Genomic DNA, 12,719 nt, shown 5'->3' with positions numbered 1-12,719 from the left:
CCCTCACCCCTAACAGCCCCCCCCCCCCCGCCTCCCCAAAACCCACCCTCAGCTTCCTGCCCCTCAGTCTACCATAGTCCTGGTTGTTTTGGCAGAAGATTATTGTCCAGCCAGTGCTTGAACAGTGTTACCCCCGCCCCCCCCAAAAAAAAGGGTCCCAGCCCAGACTGTCATCTGCAGGTCACCACCATGCCCGCTGATTCTGCTGACGGTCCCGGACAGCACCAATGAGATAATGTCATTCCAGAGAGATCCGAGCTAAAGCCCCCCTTTCTGTGGGACAGGTATATATAGACAGGACGGCGGGAGTGGTGGGTCACTCGCCACCGGGGCTCATCTTCTATCCTGCTGCCTCCGTCTTTCCACGCTCTCCTTCTCGCTCACTCGCTCACTCCTCACAAGCCTGAATTCTGTCCCAAACCCCAAGTCCAAGCCCAGCCAGACACTATGGATATAGCGATCCAGCACCCCTGGTTCAGACGCGGCCCGGGACCCCTGTACCCCACCCGCCTCTTCGACCAGTTCTTCGGGGAGGGCATGTTCGATTATGACTGCTTCCCCTACATGGCCCCCACCATCAGCCCTTACTACAGACAGACTCTCTTCCGGAACTTTCTGGAATCCTCCAACTCCGGCATCTCTGAGGTAACAAAAAAATGAATTAACAAAACACTTGAGTTCATTCAGGGGGAAGAAGTTTGCCAATATTTTTGCTGTTTTTTTGCCTTTGAGCTACACAGTAAAGTGCTTTTGGAACTGTGCCTCTTTTTTGTTTTTGCTGCATTAATAAGAGTAAACTGTGCAATTTGTTTTGTCCCCATCAATAAATTTCAATTATTCAGTATTGCATCTCTTAAGGAGCTCTGCATTTACCCGTATTGACCAATAAAGTTTTTAAAAGCTGTCTGTGCGATTTGGAAGCCTTGAGTGGTCAGTTCTGAGGACACAGTAGTGTGACAACAGTCAAGTTTGTGTTGCTGGTATTAAATTTCACCTTAGACTGTGTCCAGGGATGGGAGAGGTTTGACATATAAGCTTCAGTCAGTTCTTTGCTCATGGAGATCCCATGGAAAACAAGCATAATCATCTTCTTCCTGGAATGTTGCTGTTCTTGACTGCGGCCTTTTACCATGAGCACGGAAAGCAGCTGTAGTCCCACGAGGATGGGCTGTGACTGGTCAGGCCGTTTTGAGATGCCCAAGGCACATCTTATTTTAGGGAATATATCTGGAGTACTTCTCAGTTATATCCCAAGCAAACTCTCCGCAGATTTTGACATATAATCAATTTTTCAGATCAACTGTGAAAATGGCTTTCTTGTCATCTACATGTAAATACAAGCCATTGTTTTCCACACAGTTTCTAGGATACCATCTCCATTGAAAACAAAAACCGTCGTTTGATCCTTTGTGTTATCACAAAGAAAGCTTGCGTGCTTTGCGGCTGACCGCCAACCGGTAACATAGCCAGTGCGCTAGCGAATGAGCCAATAAAACACGTACAAACGAAACAATCCCATGGAGAGACATGAGCACAGCATAGTGGCCTGCTGACTACTTATCCCACATACCTTCTTTATCTTTAAAAACTGAAAGAAAAACAGCAGAGAGTAGGCGGATAGAAAGATACAGTGCTGGCAGATTGCGGGAGTGGGATTCAGAAAGACAGAAAGGGTTTTGCTAGCCCTGTCTATAATGGCAACAATTAAGTGTCATCGGTACCCAGTCTGTTACGGAGAGCAATCATCACCATAATAACCAGCACGTCATTACTTATTATGTTGCAGGCTTAAAAATGAGGCCATTAACTCTGTGTCATTGTTTCATTGTCAGGCTCCAGGGCATGTGATACTGACACTCATGGTTAAATTGGGGCAGATGGTTCACAGGCTCAGGGGAAGTTTCAGAGTTTTGATGCCCGAGTCTATGGTAATTACGAAATCAGTAACAATGCAAGTTTGTCAATCACTGGTGTGGAGGTCTGCCTTGAAGTCCACTCTCAAAGGTTTCTGGAAAGTTTGGCAATGCATTCTTCCTCTGTGAAGACCAATGAATTGTGCTGATAGCGCCCTCCATTTGGGCCTACAGTAAAGGGGGGTGGGGGGAGGGGTGGTAGGTGAAGAGTGGCCCCACCTCTGATCCGTGCTGTGGCATCCTCTTCCTCTGCACAGGTGAGGTCCGACAGGGACAAGTTCACTGTTCACCTGGACGTGAAGCACTTTTCCCCCGATGAGCTCAGTGTCAAGGTGGTGGATGACTATGTTGAGATCCAGGGCAAACATGGAGAGAGACAGGTGAGACCCCCCCCCCCCCTCCCAACACCACCTCACCCCACTGGGACTGAGCACAGTATATAAGCTTTCATGTGTGTGTTAAACATGTATGTAAATATACGTTGGTTAGTAGGTGCATAAGTGCACATAAAGTTAGCACTATAATGTTTGGGTCCAAGGCATATATTTTTTCTTGATTTGCCTCTGTACTCAACAATTTTAGATTTGTAATCAAACAATTCACATGTGAATTGTTCATGAAAAAACTGAAATATAAATTGGGTTTTTTCTACAGGAACAAAAGTTGCTTAATAAGGGCTTCTAGATTAGAAGTCATTCAAAAAACTTTTATGTGTACTGAATTATGCTGCTATAATCCACATGCGTGCATCTGCCCGTACCCTCAAACCACTTGATGCAGTGTATCATAGTGCACTCAGGTTTGTTAGGGGTGACGACTGTACATTGTAAGTAGGCTTGACCTCACTTGGAGCTAGAAGAGAATACCACTGCCTTATATTCATTTACAATGCAATGCTAGATAAGCTTCCATCTTATGTATGTTCCCTTTTTCAGTTTAGATCGATTGAATGGCATACTCCCTCTCAGAAATATGTCACTCTATATAACTCCCGTATAATGCTAACCCCAAAGCATCAAGGCGTTCAGGTTTCTCAATAAGTATCAAAATAGTACACTTACAATTGTAATATGTAAGTTTATCGAAATTACAGAGGTACACTTCAATAACTGAACTATATTTAAATATGCTCAATAAAAGTGAACTTCAGTTTAATGGCTTTTTGTAAGGGTGCCCTTAACATGATGACATAAACTGAAACAGAGGACACCATGCACCAGTTTTTTTTTTTTTTTTTTAACTTGGGGATTAACTGGAGAACAGTTTCTGGGAAGAATGCTTTTAAATAATTTTTTTTTAAAATCTTTCTTACGTCTCCTTGGCGTCACGGACACATTCCCAGTTGTACCGCCGGCGGCCGGGGGAAAGTTTGCGACTAACCTTTCTAACTCTCGGAAAGTTTAGTGCACTCTCAGGAGCAGCTGACTGCGGGGAAGGGATTCTGTGCGAGACTGTCTGTCTGAGCCCCCCAGGCAGCTCTCCACCATCACGAACGCTGAGATAGGGCACCTTCGCAGGCACAAGATCAGCACAAGCAGCAAGCTATTATTCCCATCGGCTGAAACACGTCTTTAACCCATTTACGTAGTTGGGGTTTTACCAGAGTTGAAACAAAATTCTTTTGTGACAGGTGAGATAGCATAGAATTCAAACCGTTAAACCAAGGGTTTGAATGAACTGATTTCAATTGTAATGCCCTATACTGCAGATTTTAAGACCGTGGCAGCGCCCCGCTTTTCGGGACAAGGCGATTTTGTTTGCCTGTGCCACTCTGGCCCCCTCAGTTAACATGGACCGTGCTGCGGCTAGATGCCTGGGGCACCATGACAGGGGTCTTTCCTCTCATGCAATGCGCTATTGGGCATAGTGTCACACGGGTCAGAATGGGAGGCCCGCTCATTAAGACAGAATGAGCAACAGTGGCCTTGTAGTCACAGTGTCTCCCTTGAAAATGCATGGTGTTCAAATTATAGCAAAGACTTGGAACCCACCTTGCTGATCACCGCATCTTTTACTGTGACTGTTACTGTTGCTGACAAGCACTTTCCAGTGTTTGAGTCTTATGGTCACTAGAGGGCGCTAGAAGACGGGGGGGGGGGGTGGCGATTTCCTGATTAGAGCGAACAGGCTGTGGGGTTTGCACTGAAGCGCTGTCATTGCTGGGAAATGGGAACTGAGTCTCCTCTGTGACTGAGCGAGAAAAAGGGAAGGCAGTATTTGCTTTGTGCTTCTGCTTGATTCTGTGGACAAACCGTTTTGCTTTTATGAAAGGTTCCTGGCCGGAAAAGCAGTCACGCTGCTCATTCAGGCTTCCAGGTGCCCTGGGGCAGGAGTGTACAAAAAAATCACCTGAGTCACATGGAAATTTTCACGATGAGGTTTTGGCTTAAATATGTCAGGAAGTGACATCAGGTGGCTCCACATTGCTCAGGGCCAATGCAATGAACTTAACCATCGCCAGCCTGAGTCAGTGAGCAATGTGCACTTTTGAGTTAAGTCAATTCCGCATAGAGTGGTACTGCATACACTGTCCTCCCAGAATCCTTTGCTCCTTCACAAAGCAACCTTTTTATCCAATCACAGGCTTGTGCCATTGATCTTTTGGGCCAAGAACCAGATTTGCCTGGCTGTGGTGTGTCAAATTATATCAAAGGCCAGGGTTTGACTCTGGACAGGCATTGTGAGGGACTACCCACTGACTGGGGGCCTGAACCTCTTTTCTCTGTAGCCTTGATGAACTGCAGTACCGGGTTTACACCCTGTAGAGAAAAGACTTTGTTCATTCATATCATCTTTTAATGTGCCATGCATGACAATGGCAAAACAAACCCTTTGATCAGTAGCACTGCAACAGCACAGATACTGGCACAACTATGGGAAGGACACCACTCGACACAGCTTCCAAACACAAATGTCTGTTAGAATAAAAAGTTAAATTCGCAATCCCCTCTGAGAACGACAACTCCTGTCTGTAAAAAGTCTGGGACTTTTTACATTTACATCTTATCCAGAGTTACTTTATTTTTTTTGTTTGTTTTACATATATACTTATATATACATATATACTTTACATATAAGCAATTCAGGGTAACTACCTATTTCAACGATCCAATGGCAGTCCCCTACCTGAGAATCAAGCCTGCAGTCTTTGGGTTATAAACTCAATAATTTAGTCATTATATTGCCCGAAAGACTTTCAGGTGTTTCATAACATGGTGTGGAGATTGTCTCTGGGCAGAAAAGATCAATATCACTTTTCCTCAAAAACCATCTTTGATCAGGCATTATTCTTGAAAGAGACTACGATACAGTGACCGCACCCTGACCTTTGTTATTCTTGCTGTTCTTTTTTTGCCCTGCCTCACTTCCCCCTCTTCCTCATGACATCATCTTTCCACTGCTGCCCCTCCTCTTCTTCCTCCTTCTTCTTCTCCTCCTCTTCAGGATGACCACGGCTACATCTCCCGTGAGTTCCATCGCCGTTACCGCATGCCCTCGAGTGTGGACCAGTCGGCCGTCACCTGCACGCTGTCCTCCGACGGCCTCCTGACCTTCTGCGGACCCAAGGTCTCCACGGGAACGGACTCCAACCGCAGTGACCGCAATGTCCCAGTCACCCGTGAGGACAAGGCCAACCCCGCCCCGCCTTCCTCTTAAATAGGTGTGGCTCGCTGCCTGGCGAGAGTGAGGGTATGAGGGGGGGGAGGGGGTGGGAGGGAGGCAGCTTGGGGAGAGGCACCTATCTGAGGAAAGGTATCATGGGGTGGGTGGGGGGTGGGGGTTAGGTGGAGTATCTAGTCCCCTTATTCTCTTTCATCTCCCAGCAACCCCCTCTACCACCCAAGATGGCCGCCCTCTCCTCCTAACCCCAAGAGCCATCTCATAGGTATCAGTGCATGTCCAGTTGACTATTCTCCGCTTTTCTAGGTAAACTATTATTAATACTGACATTATTATTATTATTATTATTATGATGATTATTATTATTATCTGTGATTATGAGGATGGATGGAGAGGAATGGGGTCCAGTGTTGAGCGCATTTGATTGTTTAGCCCGAAGATTTGAATTCCAGAGAGGTTCCATCAACAGGACCACGCATCCACCTGGCTTTTTCCACTCCCGTGTCCACTCTTTCAAACCCTTTCTCTTCGTTTTTTGTCAGCCAAGCTTTCCTGTCCTGTAGATTTTTTGGCTCACTGATACTGATATCTGGCACAGCGCTTGAGAAGTCCTACTAAAAGAAGTTAAATAAAGAATTAATGAAAAGGCCGACTACATTCTTGCCTTGTTCTTATTTCCTCTTTCTGTTTGCCTGGGTGTTAGCTGTATGACATCCATCAATCATGCCTTGTATCTGTTAATCCCTATTTAAGGTGTGTGAGGGGCGTGTGCCTGTTTGTGTCTTTATGGTCTGCTTTTAATTACTGTTTTGATATGATAAACCCTCCTAGAATAATCTATGTGTATGCACACACACTGAGAGCGTGTGGGCGGTGTTATTTTATGACATTATATTTTTAAAAGAGGAACAACATGTCCCTAGAAAAGATTATTGAGCAATGATGTCACTGCATTCCATTTGATTATGTTGCCACTTATGTACTTATTTTAAGGAATTAACTGTTCGCTACCTACCCCCCGCCAAGCCACACCCTCAACATTTGCTTCACTTCCTCAGAAATTTCGCCAACCAACCAGCCGACAAGATTCTAATCTGAGAATGCGGAGACCAGCCACATCCATTGGCCTAACAGCCCATGACCCTGGGATGGGGGGTGGGGGGGTGGGTCTGCTGTTCTTGGCCTGAACACACCCAGATTATTGGGTAACTGACTGAGCCAGGTTTCCACATACAAGGGCCAACTCCAGAGCTCAGTCCTGTGTTAGGTCCTCACCACTAAGTGATAAAGTGAACAGATGCAAGGGCTCTGCTGATCTCTGATGATCTTTGAACAGTGACTGCACTGTGGCTGTCTGTGTGAACCTCCCCCCCCAAACCCCCCTTAACGGGAATAATCCGGACAGCCCCATGACAGAGACCCTTGTAACAGAGGCTTGTAACGATTGGGAAATTGGGTCTGTTGACATGGTCCCCCCCCCCCCCCCCGCCCCCCAATCTACCCCCACCCTCCTCCTATGATTGACTGTCACAACCACTTCACTAAGTTCCTGGGTCTCTATTATCAATCAGGTCTGCTCCTTATGTCCACATGACTGACATAAAATATGCTTTATTACTGCGCTAAACAAACATAGGCTGGAATCAAATTGGGCCATCACTCAACCCTCCATCACTCACACTCCCCGAACACATCACGAAGCGAACATGGAACCTGCAGACCTCACGTTCTTTTTCAGGCAGCAAATTAGCTTTGCGTCACATCATACTGAAGGTTTATTATAATGCACAGTGAATCTTACCTTCTCTCTCCCTTGCATGTGGTGAGTGGCAGCGTCGATTAAGCTGCATACCACTTCAGTCACCTCCACCTGTCTCTGATTACAGTCATCACATATCACAGTCTGCTGGCCTCACTCAGCCGACTGGGCCAAAAGCTATCTTGCCAAACTGGACAGTTTTCGCAAGTTCTACAATTCACCGTTCATTGGCGAGTTGTATGTTGACGTCACATCTAAAGCCATTCCATTTAGACGCGTGGCAAGTGCTGGCCTCATTCCATTGTTAGAACTTCCAGCGACCCACTTTAAAATGCATTGCTTTTTGGTGATTCCGCATTTGTTTCTTCCCCATTTATGTCCCTCAGATTGCATAAAAACGCATGACTATGGAATTCGTCCAGTTATGAGCTGTCTGTCTTAATAAACTAGTCGAGTTGGTGACGCTCGAGTTAAGACAGTTTTGACATCATTGTTCAGCCTGGGGAGAGAAGTAGCTAATGGTGCGGAATGACAAAGGGTAATGCATCGTGTGTGGTGGGCCGGGGAAGAGGAGCGCTCTCTCTCTCTCTCTCTCTCTCTCTCTCTCTCTCTCTCTGCGCAATGAGGAATGCGCGTTTACTGTGAGCACAGCAGATGATAAAATGACTCTGGAAACGATGCGCAGAGATGAGCTTACAGACTCTCCTGTGACAGATCTGTCAGGTCGGTCTGTCTTCCTTTTTCATACACGTGTATGAAATGTACTGGTACGTGCATCTGTTTCCCGTTTTACAATTCAGCGCGTAGTGGTATTCCGCTATTATTGCCTGAGACTGTGGCCTCGACTCCCGAGTGGAACTCAGTGACACACCCGGCGCTTCCTCCCCTTTTCGACCCCGTTTCCAAGTACAGGGACACGTTAAAACAAGCACGACTCCCATTTCCTCCTCCAAGAGAAACAAGCCGAGTCTCATTTGAGCTGGGAGAGTTTTTCCTCCGCCTCCAGTTCTGATACTGGAAATTGGGAAAGAGTAATTAGCCTTTTCTGATACTTGTATGATGTCAAATGATAAAAAGCAGGCTATGAACATTTATATCAGAAAATAAGAGCTTATTTTACACAAGCAAGCTCATGCATACCTACATAAAATAATTCTTTCAAACACATACACATGCACATACATGCAGTGAGATCCATAATGTTTGGGACAAAGATATTTTTGTTCTCCATTTGGTGCTGTACTCCACAATTTTAGATTTGTAATCAATCAAACAATTTTCATGTGGTTAAAGTGCAGATTCTCAGATTTTATTAAAGGGTATTTTTTACATTTTGGTTTTGCCACATAGAAATGACAGAAGTTTTTGTATATAGTTCCACTAGGCACCATAATGTTTGAGACAAAAGGCTTCACAGTTGTTTCCTGATGAGTCAGGTATATTCATTTGCTTCCTTGGTGCAGGTATAAGAGGGCTTACAATATCTAGTCTTGATAATAGACTTTTGTTTCTGTCTGTTAATTACCTATCAGTGTTTGTCAATATGAGGACCAGAGTTGTGCCAATGAAAGTCTGAGGCTGAGAAATAAGAAAATACAGCCAGAGAGGCCAAACCTTTGGCTCACAAGATTAACTGTTTGGAATGTCATTAATACAAAGGAGAGTAATGGTAAGCTCTTGAGCAATTGCAAAGAGCCTGGTAGGAAGAGCTTTACAATTGATGACCAAAGAATTCACACCATAATGAAGAACAACCCTCAAACACCTGCCCAACAGATCAGAAACGCACTTCAGGAGGCAGGCATGGATGTCAGTGACTATTGACTGCCGAAGACTAGTACGAAGACAGTACAGTCAGGTCCATGAGTATTTGGACAGTGACATAATTTTCATAATTTAGGCTCTGTACGCCACCACAATGGATTTGGAATGAAACAATCAAGACGTGATTTAAGTATAGACTTTCGGCTTTAATTAAGGGTTTTGTCAAAAATATTCAAAAGTAATTGGACAAACTAACATAATCATAAATTAAATTGTCATTTTTAACACTTTAATCCTTTGCAGTCAATGACTGCCTGAAGTCTTGAACCCATAGACATCATCAGATGCTGGGTTTCTTCCCTGGTGATGCTCTGCCAGGCCTCTACTGCAGCTGTCTTCAGTTCCTGCTTGTTCTTGGGGCGTTTTGCCTTCAGTTTTGCCTTCAGCAATTGAAATGCATGCTCATTTGGATTTAGGTCAGGTGATTGACTTGGCTATTGCTGAACATTCCACTTCTTTGCCTTAAAAAGTCTTCGGTTGCTTTCGCAGTATGCTTTGGGTCATGTCCATCTGCACTGTGAAGCACCGTCCAATGAGTTTTGAAGCATTTGGCTGAATCTGAGCAGATAATACAGCCCTATACACTTCAGAATTCATCCTGCTGCTTTTTTCAGCAGTCACATCATCAGTAAATACAAGGGAACCAGTTCCAGTGGCAGCCATACATGCCCACGCCATAACACTACCTCCACCATGCTTCACAGATGAGGTGGTATGCTTTGTTTAATGAGCACTTCCTTCCCTTCTCCATACTCTTCTCTTCCCATCATTCTGGTACAAGTTGACCTTTGTCTCATCTGTCCATAGGATGTTGTTCCAGAACTGTACAGGCTTTTTAGATGTGTTTTGGCAAACTCTAATCTGGTCTTCCTGTTTTTGAGACTTACCAATTGTTTACATTTTGTGGTTAACCCTCTGTATTTACTCTGGTGAAGTGTTCTCTTGATTATTGACTTTGACACAGATACGCCTACCTCCTGGAGGGTGTTCTTGATCTGGCCAACTGTTGTGAAGGGGTTTTTCTTCACTAGAGTATTCTTACTAGAGTAATACAAAGTATTCTTCTGTCATCCACCACAGTTGTTTTTCGTGGTCTTCCAGGCCTTTTAGTGTTCCTGAGCTCACCAGTGCGTTCTTTCTTTTTAAGAATGTACCAAATAGTTGATTGGCCACACCTAATGTTTTTGCTATCTCTCTGATGGGTTTTTTTTCAGCCTAATGATGGCTTGTTTCACCGACAGTGACAGCTCTTTGGACTTCATATTGAGAGATAACAGCAATAGATTCCAAATGCAAATGCCAAGCTTGAAATCAATTCTAGACCCTTTATCTGCTTACTTGTAAATGAAATAATGAGGGAATAAAACACACCTGGCCATGGAACAGCTGAGCAGCCAATTGTCCGATTACCTTTGGTCCTTTAAAAATGGGGGGACCACATATAAAAAGTGCTGTAATTCCTACACCGTTCACCCGATTTGGATGTAAGTACCTTCAAATTAACGCTGACGGTCTGGACTTTGAGCATATTCATTATTTAATTTCAACTCCAATATGCTGTGGTAGCAATAACAATAACTTTGTCAATGTCCAAATATTTATGGACCTGACTGCAGTTAGTCAGTTTGCTAAAAAGTACATAATAGAGCCTGCTGAGTTCTAGAAAAGGGTATTGTGGACAGGTGAGACCAATATTCACTTGTTTCAGAGTGATGACAAGTGCACAGTGTGGAGGCCAAAAGAAACTGCCCAAGCACCCCATTCATCTGTGAAACATGGTAGTGGGGGTGTTATGGTTTGGGCATGTATGGCTGCAACAGGTACTGGCTCACTTGCCTTCATTGATGATGTAACGTGATAGCAGCAGCAAAATGAATTCTGAAATTTACCAAAGCATCTTATCTCAAGTTCAACGAAATGCCTCCAAACTCATTGGATGGCACTTCATCTTCTAGCAAGACACTAATCGTGCTACTGCAAAAGAAGCTAAGGAGCTTTTAAAAGCCAAAAACACTTGCCTGGTCAAGTCAGACATCTGATCTTAATCCAATTTAACATGCATTTCTTGTGCTGAAGAGAAAACTTAAGGCAAAAAACATGCAGAAGCTGAAGATGGCTGAAGCACAGGCCTGGCAGAGCAACATCAGAGAAGATATTCAGCACCTGGTGATGTCTATGGGCCACAAACTTCAAGCAGTCATTGCATGCAAAGGATATACAATGTAAGTATTAAACATGACTAATCTCATTTCTATAACATGAATGTGTCCCAAACATTATGGTGCCCTGAAATGGGAGGGCTATGTATAAAAAAGTGCTGTAATTTCTACACGGTGAAACCGAAGTGTATAATAATACCCTTAAATAAATCTGAGAAACTGCACTTTAACCACATGTGAATTGTTTTATTACAAATCTGTGGAGTACAGACCCAAATCAAGAAAAAATATGTGTTTGTCCCAAACACTATGGAGCTCACTGTACATCCATATAATTGTATTTCATCACTGAGGAAAATGTTTATGGTTTAGTTATTAAGTTATTAAGCTCTGTATCATATTTTTGTGATTGGACACAAGGTAGTGCCATACCACAGTGCTACCCAGCTATAAGCTATTAAATCCCAGACCTAATAAAGCCGATCTATAATTACACACTGTGCTGCGCCCAATCAGCTTACGATATGTTTGAGATTAAATCGAGAGCCATCAGCACCAACCCACAGTCAGCCAATCAGAACGTTTCTGGGATGATAAATGGTGATTTACACACAACTTTGTGTTGTTCTGGGATTGATTATTTGGCCTCCTTTTACCTTTGGCAACCTTCCGACCAAGGCACTTAGTGGTGGCAGTGGGGCACAGAGGTTTCTGTGAAGTGTGCAGGGACAAACAGCTCCCCCCCCCCGAACCCCACCCCACCCTCCCTCAGTACATGGCGTTCTGAACCGAAGATGAAGAAGCTGAAAGTCACACCGGCTGAAAAGTGAGAAGGCGGGCGGAGTGTGGTGTCATTTACACCAAACTGCGAGGCTGCATCAGGCATGTAGGCTATCGATGGCAACCAGGCAGCCCCCCTTGCCCCACCCTCCACCCCCGCCCCCTTCATCCACCTTGGCCTTCGGAGAGTATACGTGCCTGGAAATGCAAGAGGGGAGTGCGCAAGTGATAAGGAATTAAAGGTTATATATCAGGCCCCTGTCAGCCATGGCGCCCAGTCAGCCACAGAACTCTCACAGCTCACTGTGTTGTCTCCTTAGCAGCACTCAGTTCCGCCCAAACCCCTGATGGCATAACACACCCAGACGCAAAACACGCTCTGTTTTTTTGTTTTGTTTACCACATTTCCTGTAGTGCCTGTCATCAGAGTCCTTACCCTAATGGTGACAGGGACTCTGGCACGTTGACTCAACGCTGGAATGTGCACGTCCCATGTGGGGACTTGGGGGGCGGGGATGGGGGGGGGGGGTGTCTGGGGGCAGGCACAAAAATACCCTTGTAATCATGCTATGATCTTTGTTAAGATTTCCTCACTAAGTTTTTCAAAATAAGTGTTCAGTAGGTTAGCCCATATTCCAGTGGGATTTTACAGTACTTGTTTGA

The 12,719-nt window shown here is 44.7% G+C and overlaps 1 protein-coding gene across 1 annotated transcript; it reads left to right on the top strand.

Moving 5' to 3' along the window:
• The first annotated feature begins 308 nt into the window (after positions 1 to 308).
• cryaa (crystallin, alpha A) lies at positions 309 to 6,183 on the top strand. The gene is made up of 3 exons (XM_064326569.1): positions 309 to 645; positions 2,171 to 2,293; positions 5,358 to 6,183. The coding sequence occupies exons 1-3, from the start codon at positions 448 to 450 to the stop codon at positions 5,568 to 5,570; spliced, it is 534 nt and encodes a 177-aa protein (XP_064182639.1). The 5' UTR covers positions 309 to 447; the 3' UTR covers positions 5,571 to 6,183.
• Positions 6,184 to 12,719: the final 6,536 nt, after the last annotated feature.

This window comes from Anguilla rostrata, chromosome 3 (assembly GCF_018555375.3).
Source record: "Anguilla rostrata isolate EN2019 chromosome 3, ASM1855537v3, whole genome shotgun sequence".
In the NCBI taxonomy this organism is placed as follows: domain Eukaryota; kingdom Metazoa; phylum Chordata; class Actinopteri; order Anguilliformes; family Anguillidae; genus Anguilla; species Anguilla rostrata.
This window is presented reverse-complemented; position numbering and strand designations above follow the sequence as displayed.

Excerpts from the sequence above, each read along its gene's own strand:
- cryaa (XM_064326569.1), top strand. The coding sequence starts at position 448 with ATGGATATAGCGATCCAGCACCCCTGGTTCAGACGCGGCCCGGGACCC. Across the intron at positions 646-2,170 it reads CCAACTCCGGCATCTCTGAG|GTGAGGTCCGACAGGGACAA; the intron begins GTAACAAAAAAA and ends TCCTCTGCACAG. Across the intron at positions 2,294-5,357 it reads GCAAACATGGAGAGAGACAG|GATGACCACGGCTACATCTC; the intron begins GTGAGACCCCCC and ends CCTCCTCTTCAG.